The sequence below is a fragment of the Motacilla alba genome, chromosome 6, assembly GCF_015832195.1.
Source record: "Motacilla alba alba isolate MOTALB_02 chromosome 6, Motacilla_alba_V1.0_pri, whole genome shotgun sequence".
Lineage (NCBI taxonomy): Eukaryota > Metazoa > Chordata > Aves > Passeriformes > Motacillidae > Motacilla > Motacilla alba.
The window spans coordinates 33,712,039-33,725,168 of NC_052021.1; the positions used below are offsets into that span (position 1 = coordinate 33,712,039).

Sequence of the window (13,130 nt, forward strand, 5' to 3'; positions counted from 1 at the left end):
TTCTAAGGAGAACTATATAGCATCTAAAACTGTATGTTTTATTAATAAATATTGCTCTGCAATATATATCTGTCCAAGGATGGAGCTCATTTGCAGCTTTAGAAAGAGCATTTATTAAAGAAAACATAAACTATTTTTGTCTTCAGGGCTTTATCCTCATGGAACTGGGAAAGGATTTGATATTAATAACCTGGCGTGAGACTCATCATTCATCAGTTTGGTGTTTTAAAATACAAAATCTGTGGGGGCTCGAGAATGGAATATCGCAGGAGGGTTTGTGCTGTGGGATAAATCCAGTATGGGATTTCTGGGCAGAACTGAGGCTGAATTAAACATAAAGGACTTTGTTTAACAGAAAATAAAAGGAAATCCTGGAGAACAGGGGTTTAGATCCCATCATGCATCATGTGCAAGGAATGATGATGGTCACTGTGATCATCATAATAATTCTTGACATTTTAATATTGTTATTATTGTTATGATTATTATTAGTGTTATAATTGTTATCACTATTGCTCTTATTGCTCATATTGTCATTACTGCACGAGCTCTTTCCCTGCTGTGGGAGCGTTGCCCTGTCCCTTGCCTCAGGAGGGGCTGGGCAGGGTGGAGCAGCCAAATTCTGCTTTCCAGATCCCATTCCTGGCCGAAGGCATCCGGATCCATGGGGAGAAGGTGACAGAGGCCCTGAGGCCGTTCCACGAGAGGATGGAGGCGTGTTTCAGGCAGCTGAAGGACAAGGTGGAAAAGCAGTACGGGGTCCGCGCCATCGTAAGTGCCCTCTCAATTTCTCCTTTCCCCAATATCTGGAATTCCCTTGAATTGCAGCAACTCTCTGTTCCTGTGTGATGATTCCACTGGTTTAACAGAGCAGTGGAGACGCAGAGTTCCTGGTGGTTCCCAGTCATCATCAATTTATGGAATACTGAGCAGATGAGAGATGTTGAGGAAGCCTCAGTGCTTTCATTTCAAAGCACGGGAGCAATTTCTAAACTGCCTGAGTCTGTTCCTTGAAAGTCAAGATAATCCTTCAATTCTGAAGGATTTGGGTTACCAATGAGTTTAAAAATGGGCACTTAGCAGGGTTCTTCCAGAGCTGAAGGTCACCTTTCCCTAGGTGGAATTCCTTCAGGGAAGAGAGGGCTGTGCTGCTCTATGAGAGCGTGTGGTTGTACCTACACCGAATGTAGGCAGGCAAGAAAGCCACACCTCCTACTTCATGAGCTTGAAAGGACTGAAATTCATGCTTTTCTCATTCCAGCAACTTATTTCCAGTTGCTGCTTCATCCTTCAGGGAAAGCTAAGAATTTCATGGTGTTTCTGGTGGAGGTTTGTTCTGCTTTTGAGTGTTGAGTGTGAAGGTCAGAACAAACAAAGCAAACAGCTTTTCAATTCAGGATAAAATTGATAATTCAGTCACAAATACATGGATGGGTGCTATGATGAGATGATATTTTGCTTGGAGAAAAGGAGGCTCAGGGGGGCCCTTGTGGCTCTGCACAGCTCCTGCCAGGAGGGGACAGCCGGGGGGTCGGGCTGTGCTCCAGGGAACAGGGACAGGAGCAGAGGGAATGGCCCAGGCTGGGCCAGGGCAGCTCAGGGTGGGCACAGCAGGAATTTCCCCATGGAAAGGTTTGTCCAGGCCTTGGCACTGCCCAGGGAGGGTTGGAGTGCCCATTCCTGTGGATATCCAAAGAATCAGTGGATTTGGACTTGTGCTCTGGGGCTGAGGACAAGGTGGGGACTGGGCACAGCTTGGGCTCCATCTCAGAAGACTTTTCCACCCTAAATAATTCTGGGGTTCTGTCTGTAGCAATGACGTCTTTCTTCAATGGGGACACATCTTACAGGGAACATTCCTGCCTTTGTGGTATCCTTTAGCTGATGTTCTGTTTGTGGTCCTTCAAATCCCATCTTATGAATTTATATACTCAGGGAAAAGTTCAAACAGTAATTTATTCCCAGGGAGAACAGAAGTAATTAACATTAATGATACCTGCATGTCAGTCACTTCAGGAATATCCATTTACATCATCAAGGAGATGACTGGAAAGTGGTGTTATCTCTCCAATTTCACTCTACCCACCAGTAAGAGTTTTCAGGATTGATGGAGTTTTATCTCTTCTGTCTTCCTTGTACAAGGCCAATTTACCAGTAGTTGACAGGGTGGAAAATATACCTGTAATTAAACAGCATGAGATTCTTATTTGTTGACTGCAAGAGTTCAATTATTTTATGCATATATCAGTTATTAATGACTAACAAAGCTTGGAGAAATATTCAGAACTCTGAAATTGTCTGAAACGAAACCAAAACTTTCATATATTTTCTTCTTAACCTGGTGTGACTCTGTAAATTGGCTCTCCTGATATTTTCAACATAAAGTTTCTCTTTGTGGGTTTTTACTTTGGGTTTTTGGGGTTTTTTTATGAAGTCAGTTTCATTAAAATATATTGACAGGGCAGTCACAATGATGGCAGAGATGGATTAAAAAATTATATGTAAAAAGATTGTCTTTTAAAGGCAAGATGTAAAAAAAAGCATGGAAATACCATTGGAACAAAGGAATTCTTGGAATATGCTTCAAATTATACATCTGCCTGTGAGGACCTAAATATTTTTTCTAGTCCTTTGGGTGCATTTCCTTTAGAACCTGTTTCTTTGTTGGTAACTGGAGGTATTGGTTATTAATTCATTAATGCTACCAAACTCTACCTGGAAGAAAATCCACAGAGCCTTCCCCCATTCCCTTTGGCACGTGAATATTTGTAGCTGCATTTCTCTTCACAGAGAAAAGCAAGGCACAACTTCCCAAGGATATTTCTGAGATTCACATTCTCTGAACCTCAGAGAAAGAAAGAACCAATTCTTATCTCAGTTGCTGCTCCTCTTGTTGTCCACGAGTGGATTGCATCGTGGGAGATTGTTTTCCTGAAGGGAATTGGGGGTGTTTTGATTCATGGGCCAGTGGAATCCAGCTGTGTGTGTCAGGACTGTGGGCTGACAGGCACGAGATCCTGTGCAGCTGGGTTGAGTTGAGTGCTTGGGCAGGCTCAGTTTAGATGTAATGTAATATAGAATAATATACCATAATAAAGTCATTAATTAACCTTCTGATATCAATGGAGTCAGGTGCATCATTTCTCCCCTTCGTCGGGGTTGCCTGCTTTTTACAATAGATATTGTATTTTTTGGGATCCAGCAGTAACATCTGGCTTTCTTGGCTGCAGCTGTCGGGCCTGGAGGAGCGGCGGGGCAGCCGGCCCCGCTCCATGGTGCGCTCCTTCACCATGCCCTCGTCATCCCGGCCCCTCTCCGTGGCCTCCGTGTCCTCCCTCTCCTCGGACAGCACTCCCTCCCGGCCCGGCTCCGACGGGTGAGTGGGGATCCCAGCCAGGGATTGTCCCTGAAGCACCCTGGGGTGGGTGAGTGAGGGATTCTCAGCCAGGGATTGTCCCTGAAGCACCCTGGGGTGAGGAATCCTCAGCCAGGGATTGTCCCTGATGCTCCCTGGAGGGGGTGAGTGAGGGATCCCCAGCCAGGGATTGTCCCTGATGCTCCCTGGGGTGGGTGAGTGGGGATTCCCAGCCAGGGATTGTCCCTGAAGCACCCTGGGGTGGGTGAGTGAGGGATCCCCAGCCAGGGATTGTCCCTGAAGCACCCTGGGGTGGGTGAGTGGGGATCCCAGCCAGGGATTGTCCCTGATGCTCCCTGGGGTGGGTGAGTGGGGATTCCCAGCCAGGGATTGTCCCTGAAGCACCCTGGGGTGGGTGAGTGAGGGATCCCCAGCCAGGGATTGTCCCTGAAGCACCCTGGGGTGGGTGAGTGGGGATCCCAGCCAGGGATTGTCCCTGAAGCACCCTGGGGTGGGTGAGTGAGGGATCCCCAGCCAGGGATTGTCCCTGAAGCACCCTGGGATTGGGATTCCCAGCCAGGGATTGTCCCTGAAGCTCCCTGGGGTGAGGAATCCTCAGCCAGGGATTGTCCCTGAAGCACCCTGGGGTGAGGAATCCTCAGCCAGGGATTGTCCCTGAAGCACTCTGGGGTGGGTGAGTGAGGGATTCTCAGCCAGGGATTGTCCCTGAAGCACCCTGGGGTGAGGAATCCTCAGCCAGGGATTGTCCCTGATGCTCCCTGGGGCTTGAGGTGGGTGGCATTCCCAGATCTTGGAGCTGGAAACAGCTGGGAGGGCTGGGGGTGTTCAGTTGGAGAAGGGAAAATCCAGGGAGAGCTCAGAGCCTCTTCCAGCACCTAAAGGGGCTCCAGGAGAGCTGGAGGATGTTGTAGTTGAGATGGAGACAATCCAAAGCAGCACACTCCATTTTCAGAAGGCTTCAAACTGTTTTTACTGTCCCCTGCATGCTTTTTATACATTCTTACAAAACTCCTAAGTTTACACTTTACTCGTTGGTCAGGAAAGACAAACAAAAAGTGCTCACTGGAATAGAGTTGCAGGTTTCTCTTGTTTATCTTCTTTCTTTCTTGGTTTCTGTGTCAACAACCTTGGTAGGGAATTCTTTCAGGGGAAAACATGGATCAAACTTCTCCTGGCTCACAGAAGTCACTGAAAAACCTCTTTCACAGGAGAGGGACCTGGGACAAGGCCTGGAGGGACAGAACACAGGGAATGGCTCCCACTGCCAGAGAGCAGGGATGGATGGAATTTTTGGCTGTGAGGGTGGGGAGGGGCTGGGATAGAATTCCCAGAGCAGCTGGGGCTGCCCCTGGATCCCTGGCAGTGCCCAAGGCCAGGCTGGGCATTGGGGCTGGAGCACCTGGGACAGGGGGAGGTGTCCCTGCCCCTGAAACTGGATGAGTCTTAAGGTCCCTTCCATCCCAAAGCATTCCATGATTTTTTTAAGTCACAGCCTAATATTGGCTAAAACCCCCCAACCTACAGAGACTTTTCTCTCAAGGTCTCTTCTTCTCTAACCTAGATAAATACAATGCTCTTTTTGTGCCCTCTAAGCATTCAAACAACACCAAAAAACCCCAAAGAGAGATCAGTTCCCCCTTTTTAGCGTATCACAGGTGTGTGAGGGATGCTCTGCAGGCCGTGTGTGCAGCCAGCCCTGTCCCAGGAGCTCAGGGCAGGATTACCTGACTGCTCAATCACTGCTGCTCACTCTGGCTGCCAGAGGAAAAGCTGCTTATGGCAAGATTGTACTTCAAGACTTATCAAGATATTTCACATGAGAACTGGGAATTCTGTTGATAAGCCCTGTCTCACAGTCACATCCCTCAAAGAACAAAATAATCTGTTTGCTGTCTGGGCTTTCCATGCAGCCTCAGAAGTCCCTTCTCTCTCTTCCTCCCCTCAGGCACCCCTGTAATCCAGAAATGCAATATTTGACCAAGGCAGCAGTTTTTTTTAAGGCCTTCTGAAGGGCTGCTGATTTACAGGGATGTGCTGGAAACTCCTGTGCACATTCAGAGGGGAGTTAATTCCTGGCTAGAAACTAAAGGCATCAAGTAAAATTAAATCCAGCTCCTAAAGACCAACAGGATGCTTGCCTCGATTACAAAGAGTTTATTTAGTCACTGGGAGGAGCTGTGGACAGGGCACAGCTCAGCTCTCATTCCCCTGCACTCTGGAGTGCTTTCACACATTGCTGTACATGTGGGACAGCAGAGATCCTGAGTTTTGACTAATTCTGAACAAAGTTGTCTTGCTGGAACTTAGGCAGGACAACCATCCCAAGGAAGTGAGCAACTTTGTTGTATCTCAGAAGAAAAATATTGATTATTTCCCTGCCTCTTTCTGGTTTTCCCTTCAAAATCTTTAAATGTATTTTACTTTGTCACTGGGTATTATTTCCTTCAGGTTCCCCTCTCAGCTGTGTTGTGGGAGGTGTCACGTGGCAGTTTTTGAGGATCTGAGTCTCCTCAGGGTGTATCTTCACAAAGGTCCCACTAAGACCACGCTGCAGCTCAGCTCCTGCTCTGAGCCCAGGGCAGTACAGGAAAATAGAATGAACAACTCTTGTCACTGAAAATACCCCTCATTTGTTTGATCAGGAGGAGGAGAAGAAAAATCATCAGATATAAATAATATGAAATACCTCAAAAATTCAGGTGGCTGTAAAATCCTGTGGGTGGTTTGGCACTGCTCCCCTGGCAGAGGTTTCCTCCTGTTCCTGCTGTAGTTGGCGGGGTTTATGGTCAGTTCTCCTCTTGTCTTTCCATGTCTCTTCATAAATTAAATTTGAGAATAGAGACAAAGCTAAAACACAATTAAACGTGAAGCTAAAGGAGTGCCTTATCCAAATCACCCAGTTTTTATTTACTGCCATTTCCAGCTCCTGCTCTGGAGCTTTTAAACGGCAAAGACTCAAAGCAGACTTTGACACAGGATGTGTTTTACAACTCCCAGCTCTGTGTGTGAATAAAACTGACTTCAAAAAAGGACCTTGGGTTTATTCCCTGCTTGAGATGGGACTTAGAAATACAAATTGAGCACTTGCACTCAGTGGTTGGAAGCAGGAGGATCCTGGGGTCCAGTGGGATTTCTCAGCTCTTGGCAGTCCCAAAGTGCTTCTAGCTGGAGCACAGTGTGCTGACCCATTTTAACACAGATACATTAATAATCCAAATAATTAATAGTCCTAATACAGTGCTTGGAAGGGAAGCAATTAATCATTGTCTGAAGGATGGAAATTCCTCTTGTGAATTTGCAGTTGGCCTCAGAGGTGCTGGCACCGCCCAGCCCAAAATACACAGCTCAGGTTCCTGAAAAGCCCTGGTGTTGGGAGAGCTGGGCTCTGCTCTGGGCTCTGTCGCTGAAGTTCTTTGTGACCCTGGGCAAATTGTTGCCTTCCCTTTTCCCTGTCTGTAAAATGGGAAGAATAAACTCGTGGGTTTGTTCCCAACCCATGGGATTCAGGGTTTGGGAAATGTCTCAGGGGCTGCTGTTGCAGGTGCTGCTTGGAGCATCTTCCCATCAAAGGAGCTGATGTAGAATTGAAACAGCAACAAAAAATAACAATAATTCGAGATATTGCTGCTGGGTATTGCTGCTAATGGTGGGGATTGGGACAATGTCAGTGCACATTGTCTGAAATATGAATACTCTGAAATTTCACAGCAAAGGCTGTGCCCTGTACCTGCATGCACCCCATGGCATGGGAAATGCTTTTCCAGGGCTGAAAATGTCCTTCGTTGGGAAGTTTTGGTTTGGTTTTGGTTTTGTAACGCAGTGGTTTGAGATAGTCTTAGAATCCGCCAGCGTGACTTTGTCTAGGTGTGATCTTAGTGGTGTTTTTCATTTACAATATAAAATAAATCATAAAATACTTTGTCTAGCCAAGAGTGCTCCATCCCTGGAGGTGTCCAAGGTTGGAGCACCTGGGATAGTGGAAGGTGTCCCTGTCCATGGCGGGGGGTGGGACTGGAGTTGCCAGGTGCCACAGTATGCAGAGTGGCAGTGCTGGATGAGAAACCCATTTTTTATGTGATATTCAGGAGTTTGTGCAGCCAGAAGCCAATAAATTTACTGCAGAGCAGGGAAATCTGCAGCTCTGCTTCTCCAGCAGTCCTGCAGTAATTTTTATTATAAGACAATTATGATTGCGTGACCTTCTGCCCCCTCCTTCTCCCTCTAATGAGTTTTCCTGGATTAGCAAAGCCTCATTAACTCGAGCGAGACTTTGGGAAGTACGTAAATAAAAATTAGTTGTTTTGAAAACAGCGTTTTATTGATCTGAGCAACAACATTTTTCCTTAGGTTCGTGCTGGAGCCCCTCCTGCCAAAAAAGATGCATTCTAGGTCGCAAGATAAATTGGACAAGGATGACCTAGATAAAGATAAAAAGGAAAAGAAGAAGGAGAAGAGGAACAGCAAGCATCAAGAGATATTTGATAAAGAATTTAAATCTACTGATATTTCTCTGCAGCAGGCTGAAGCAGTGATCCTTTCAGAAACGGTAACTTTATTAGCAAGGAAAGCTTTATCTAATTCTGAGCCATGTTCTCTCTCTTTTGAAATCAAAATGTTGATTTTTACCTTTTAGTTCCTTTGTAGGCCAGAAATAACTCTGAGGGAATACACCACAGTGTTAATATACATGCTAATGAATCAAAAATACAGATTTGATTTACAGTGGGGAAAAGATCCTCTGAAAATCTTCACCCAGAGCTCTGGGTGACTGATAAAGGAGCAGATGGCACAGCATCGCTGAAATGAATGCTGCCATCCCAGCAGCCTTTGGAACTGCTGCTGCCCAGTAGATTGGGATGGATTTGCCCACGTTTCACTGCAGGATAGTGTTTGGTGGGACATTCCAAGGTCATTCCATCAGTGATTGTGTGTCCTTGAAGGGCTGTTTGGAGCAGAAAATCCTGAACGGTTCCTGTGTGTAAGGATATTAAAACCAGGGCATATCTCCCTTAAACCCTCTCTTCTTGGCTTAGATTTAATTCACTGGAACTGTCCTCAAGGCTTAGGTAACCCATGAAGTTGGAGCTGGGAAATTGAAAGCAGGGATGTCTAAAGCTGGAGCAGGGAGAGTGTGAACTGACTGTGACCTCCAAATCTCTGCCTGGACACCTGTTTGGAGGCCAAGAGTTTAAAACTGCCTCCCAGAAATAAATGGAATGCTCTTTTCAGGATCTGCACAAGTACTTGTAGAGCCAGCTTTGCACTCAGCAGAGTCTTGTGGGTGCTGTATCCTTGACACTAGATTTTGAAACGATTTCTCTCTCAGCTGTGATAACTGGATCCTTTAGTTCTTTCTGTTTGGTATTTGTAGGAAGATATTTACATGTTCAGCCACACTTCCTCCGTTTTCTGGATTTTGCCCTCCTTTTTCACTCAGAGATGAGTTAATCTCTCACACATGTCTTGGGACAGCCTGAAAAGTCAGAGTTCTTGTGTTTGATGTGCCCAGTCAGAAACTCCAGTAAATTTCCGTCTGAGGGTTTTAGGCTTTTCACCTTTGAAACCAATGAGTTTTTCCAATTGACTTCAGTAAATTTTGCATGAGCCTTGCTTTGGTTAAATGGAGATTCCTCCTGCACAGATTTCCACGCCTCAGGATTTTGCTGCCATGCATTTCTCTTTGCACCTTGCAGCAGTTGTGTTTTGACTGATTGAGGACTGGGATCACCATGGCAGGACTTCCACTGGCATCTCCCAGATCCCAAATGGACCAGCAGAGCTGGTGGGATGTCACAGAAGAAGGAAATGGAATTTCAGGGCAGCTGAGTCAGCTGGAGCAGTTGGGAGGCATCCAAGGATGCTGGGCAGCTGGCTGGTGTCACTGCGAGGTCACTTCAGCTCTCAGAGGTCTTGGACATTGGAAAAGCTTGTTTGTGACAGGAAAAATGCAAATTCTAGCTGGAAAGGAGGACAAGATAATCCCTCAGGGCATATTCCCATTTGGCATCTGAGGAGCACAAATCAGCAAAGCCCAACATGGTTTGACTCAAGTTCTTCCAGTCTTCCCAGTCAGGAGCTTTCAGTGGCTGACTGGTGTGAGCAGTGTTCCCCTGGTTATGGAGAGGGAGGGAAATTAAATGTCAGAACTGGTTACTTACAGTTATTTTGAGCTTCTTCAAGTCCACAGATCAATAATATGAAAAGGAGTTTGCTGTTGAGAGAAAAACTCTCCCTTCTCAGCCTCTGCAGAAGCCTTGGTGAGCTCCAAGGCGACTGAGTCAATTTGGAACGTTTGGTGTGAGTGGGGTTCATTTTTAGGTGAAGCAGAAGAAACTCTTTTGAGATCAGTTTACACGAGTGCTTGCCCAATTCCCACTGCTGTCATCTGGAATTTTGAACAGATAATATCAAGGATGAGTTTAAAGATAAAATTTGTCTTAAAATTTTTGCATGCTGGAGGCATCCCCTGTTAATGATGTGAAGGGGAATTTGGTAGGAATTCAGCTTTCCCTGTGTTCAACAGTCATGTGCAAGTTCCCTTTTTATGCTGAAATTACTCCCAAAGCACTTCTACCACCGTGCTGTATGAAGAAAAAGACATTTTGCTTTTTCCTGCATTAAGAACTTGGAAGGAGAAAGTTTGCTGGATTAAAAGTGGTGAAGAAAAAAAATAAGGATTGGGTTTTTTTAAAAAGAAAAGCTGGGAGTACAGATTTGTCTAGAAATGGAAATTAAACTTCAAAAAGTTTCTAAAGTGACATTTTAGTAATTAATACTTTTAGTTACTAATTTTTTTATTACAGATACTGGGTTCATTGTGCTGAGAATTTTACAGCTCGTTGTGCTGTCACTCATTCAATTAAAACATTTCAGTTATTTGGTGATTTTTTTTAACAGATTCTTAGTTCTGACTTCTGAAATATTTGGCGATTTTAGAGCAGAAGACAAATTTCCAGAGAAAATCAAGTGAGAGAAATGCCAGTGGCCATCCCCATCTCTGCAGAGCTCCTGCTGCTCTTCCCAATAATGATGTTGTGTAAAGAAATCAGTGTTTGCAGGTTTCTGTGGAATCTTCTTTTTTCCAATCTAATTTATCACCATGGGGAAATTCTCAAACTGCAGAATTATTTCATGGTGCTTTTAGGTTTGCATGGAACAGAAGCATTCAGAGTCTGTTTAATTGAATGGTTTAAATACTCTTCCCCAAATTTCACTGCACTCACCATGAATTTATTGACTGATCAAACCCCAGGCCTTAATTACATAAAACAACAAAGATAAATCAAGCACTTGAGTATGTGAAGATATCAGTAATATCTTCATCGTTTCCTACAGATTTATTATCTTCTTTTAAGTATCACATCAACTTCTTCAGCATAAATTGTCCTTGTTGTGCTTTGATCCCAGGAGCTGAGGGCAAACCCTGCTCTGAGGCCAGGTAGTTAGCAGAGCGCTGGGAGGCTGCTGCTGGAAATCAGAAGAACAGGCTGTGTTTTATTGATTTGCTGGTGTCTAGCATCACTCACCATTGATCTGCCCTTGGCTAGACCAGGAAAAATTAGCAATGGCTTCATTATGGATTGGTGGCCTCCCAAGAGCTCATATTCCTCAGCAGATCTGGGATTTGTGTGGAGCTTTCAGAGGAGGCCCAAGTTGTCAATCACAGGAGAAGTTCACATTTATTTCACATTATTTATTTAAGTAATTACAGGGTTAACTTGGGGACCTGCCTCCAGTTGGTTTTTCTCTTGATTCTGGTGTGTTTCCGTCACCAATTAATCTGTTTTCCTTAGTTGCTTTTTTATAATAATCTGCCCCTGAAAAAGGGGTTGCTTAGCTTATCCATTCTACTGCAAATACACTTGAAAGGATGTGGAAAGCAGAAACCTTTGGAATCTCTAGAATTTTATTTTTAGCATCAAAACAATTTCTTAGGGGTCACCCTGAGGTCTTGATGAACTTTCCAAAGAAAGGTCCATACTTTCTGGTCATTCATTTGTTGTAGAAGGGTCTCACAGGCACAATCTTCGATGCAAAGCCTTTTAGGGTTTGTTTTCTGAAAAGAAAATTTCAGATTCCTCCTTCCCAACGTACTTCATAAAAATCCAAACATTGGGAAATGACAAAATCCTTTGAAAAAGCCTGGATTGCTGCTGGCACTTTCTATTTTGTCCCACTGCAGCACCTTGGAGTAATTCCCCTTTTAACTTCAGGCTGCTGCTCCATTTTCTGGGATCTGTTTGAAATAAAAGCTTCATTTTTTTCACTATGATTCCTGTTAATACGGGGGTGGTGAATGGGGAAATCAGTAGAGCTCAGAATTAAACTCAGTAAAAAGAATTGCCTTAACTAAAGCATAAGTTGCCCATCAGATTACAAATATCTTTTGAGGGTTCCTGATGGAAAATTTGAATGGATTATGAAGCAGCCAGAGGAATAAAAAAAAGAGATATCTCAGTGAATGAAATATAAGTACAGTCAGGAGCCACCAAGGTGTTTCTGGGCAGATGATGTCTTCATCAAAAGAGAGTTTGATGAAGAGTGGGTTAACTTGGGACCTGCCTCCAGTTGGTTTTTCTCTTGATTCTGGCATGTTTCCTTCGCCAATTAACGTGTTTTCTTTAGTTGCTTTTTTATAATTATCTGCCCCTGAAAAAGTGGTTGCTTAGCTTACCCATTCTACTAAAAATACACTTGAAAGGATGTGGGAAGCAGAAACCTCGTTAAATGGTTAAAGAGGTAAATTTTACCAGGAAAGTAGATCTGTCTGAGAAAAAATAAAGCTTTTGAGTGCTGTATAATGTGGTGTGAGACTCCAGAGTTCCTCAGGTATTACTAAACAAGTGTTTGGGGAATTAGCTCAGGAAACCAGACCAGGCTGGGAGGAGGGAAGACCCTGAAGCTGGGACTCAGCAATATTGTCTGTTAGCGCTGCTGTCACCCTGTAGAGCACCAAACCCTGGCAATTCCATCTCTGACACTCATTTCTCTGCATTCCTTGCCCCCCTTCCTGGTTCTGTCCCCCAGATCAGCCCCCTGAGGCCGCAGAGACCCAAGAGCCAGGTGCTGAACGTGATGTCCAGCGAGCGGCGGTTCTCCGTGTCCCCGGCACCGCCCAGCTCCCAGCTGACCCCACCCCCCATCACCCCTCGGACCAAACTCGCCTTCAGCATCCAGCCCAGTAAGTCTTCTCTCTGAAATAAACTCCTCTTTAGTGTGGAAATGGACGTCCTGAGCATTTCTTCACACCCTGGTTTGAGTTTCGCCATCACCAGGGTATTTCTTGCACCAGGTGTTGATGCCTCGGGTTTTAGTTTTTATATTTTTCACATCCTGAGCTGCTTCAGTGTGTGGGGCTGGCTTGACATTAGGGGATGCTGAGCTCTCTGCACAGAGCAGGGACACAAAACAATTCCTGCTCCAGCTGGGCACCAAGGACAAATGATCCAAAGCTCAGCCCAGGAGCACAAACAGCGTGGGCTGGAGAGAGAAAAACAAGCAGGGTGGGAGTGCCTGGGCTAAAGCTGGAACGGGACAATGAACTGCAAGGTGCAAATGGAGCAGAGCTGAGCCAAGGGAGAGACCCCGGGAGCGCTCGTGCATTTTGGGACCATTTGGGTTCATCTTGGGTGCAGCCCTGGCTGGGCTCTTGTGCTGCCCAAGGTGGATCCATGGAGGAGATCCTTGAATAAATCCCTGCTTTATTCTGTAGCTCTGCCCAGCCTCTGTTCCAGGGCAGCCTGAACAAGGCATC

The 13,130-nt window shown here is 45.3% G+C and overlaps 1 protein-coding gene across 1 annotated transcript in view; it reads left to right on the top strand.

Annotated features, from left to right (window-relative positions):
• Nucleotides 1–13,130, top strand: part of DOCK1 (dedicator of cytokinesis 1) — a 273,464-nt gene that overhangs the window by 244,386 nt on the left and 15,948 nt on the right. Inside the window, exons 47-50 of the mRNA XM_038141075.1 lie at nucleotides 634–771; nucleotides 3,231–3,376; nucleotides 7,724–7,922; nucleotides 12,404–12,557. Coding sequence (XP_037997003.1) covers nucleotides 634–771; nucleotides 3,231–3,376; nucleotides 7,724–7,922; nucleotides 12,404–12,557 — 637 coding nt within the window. The remainder of the gene's footprint in view (nucleotides 1–633; nucleotides 772–3,230; nucleotides 3,377–7,723; nucleotides 7,923–12,403; nucleotides 12,558–13,130) is intronic.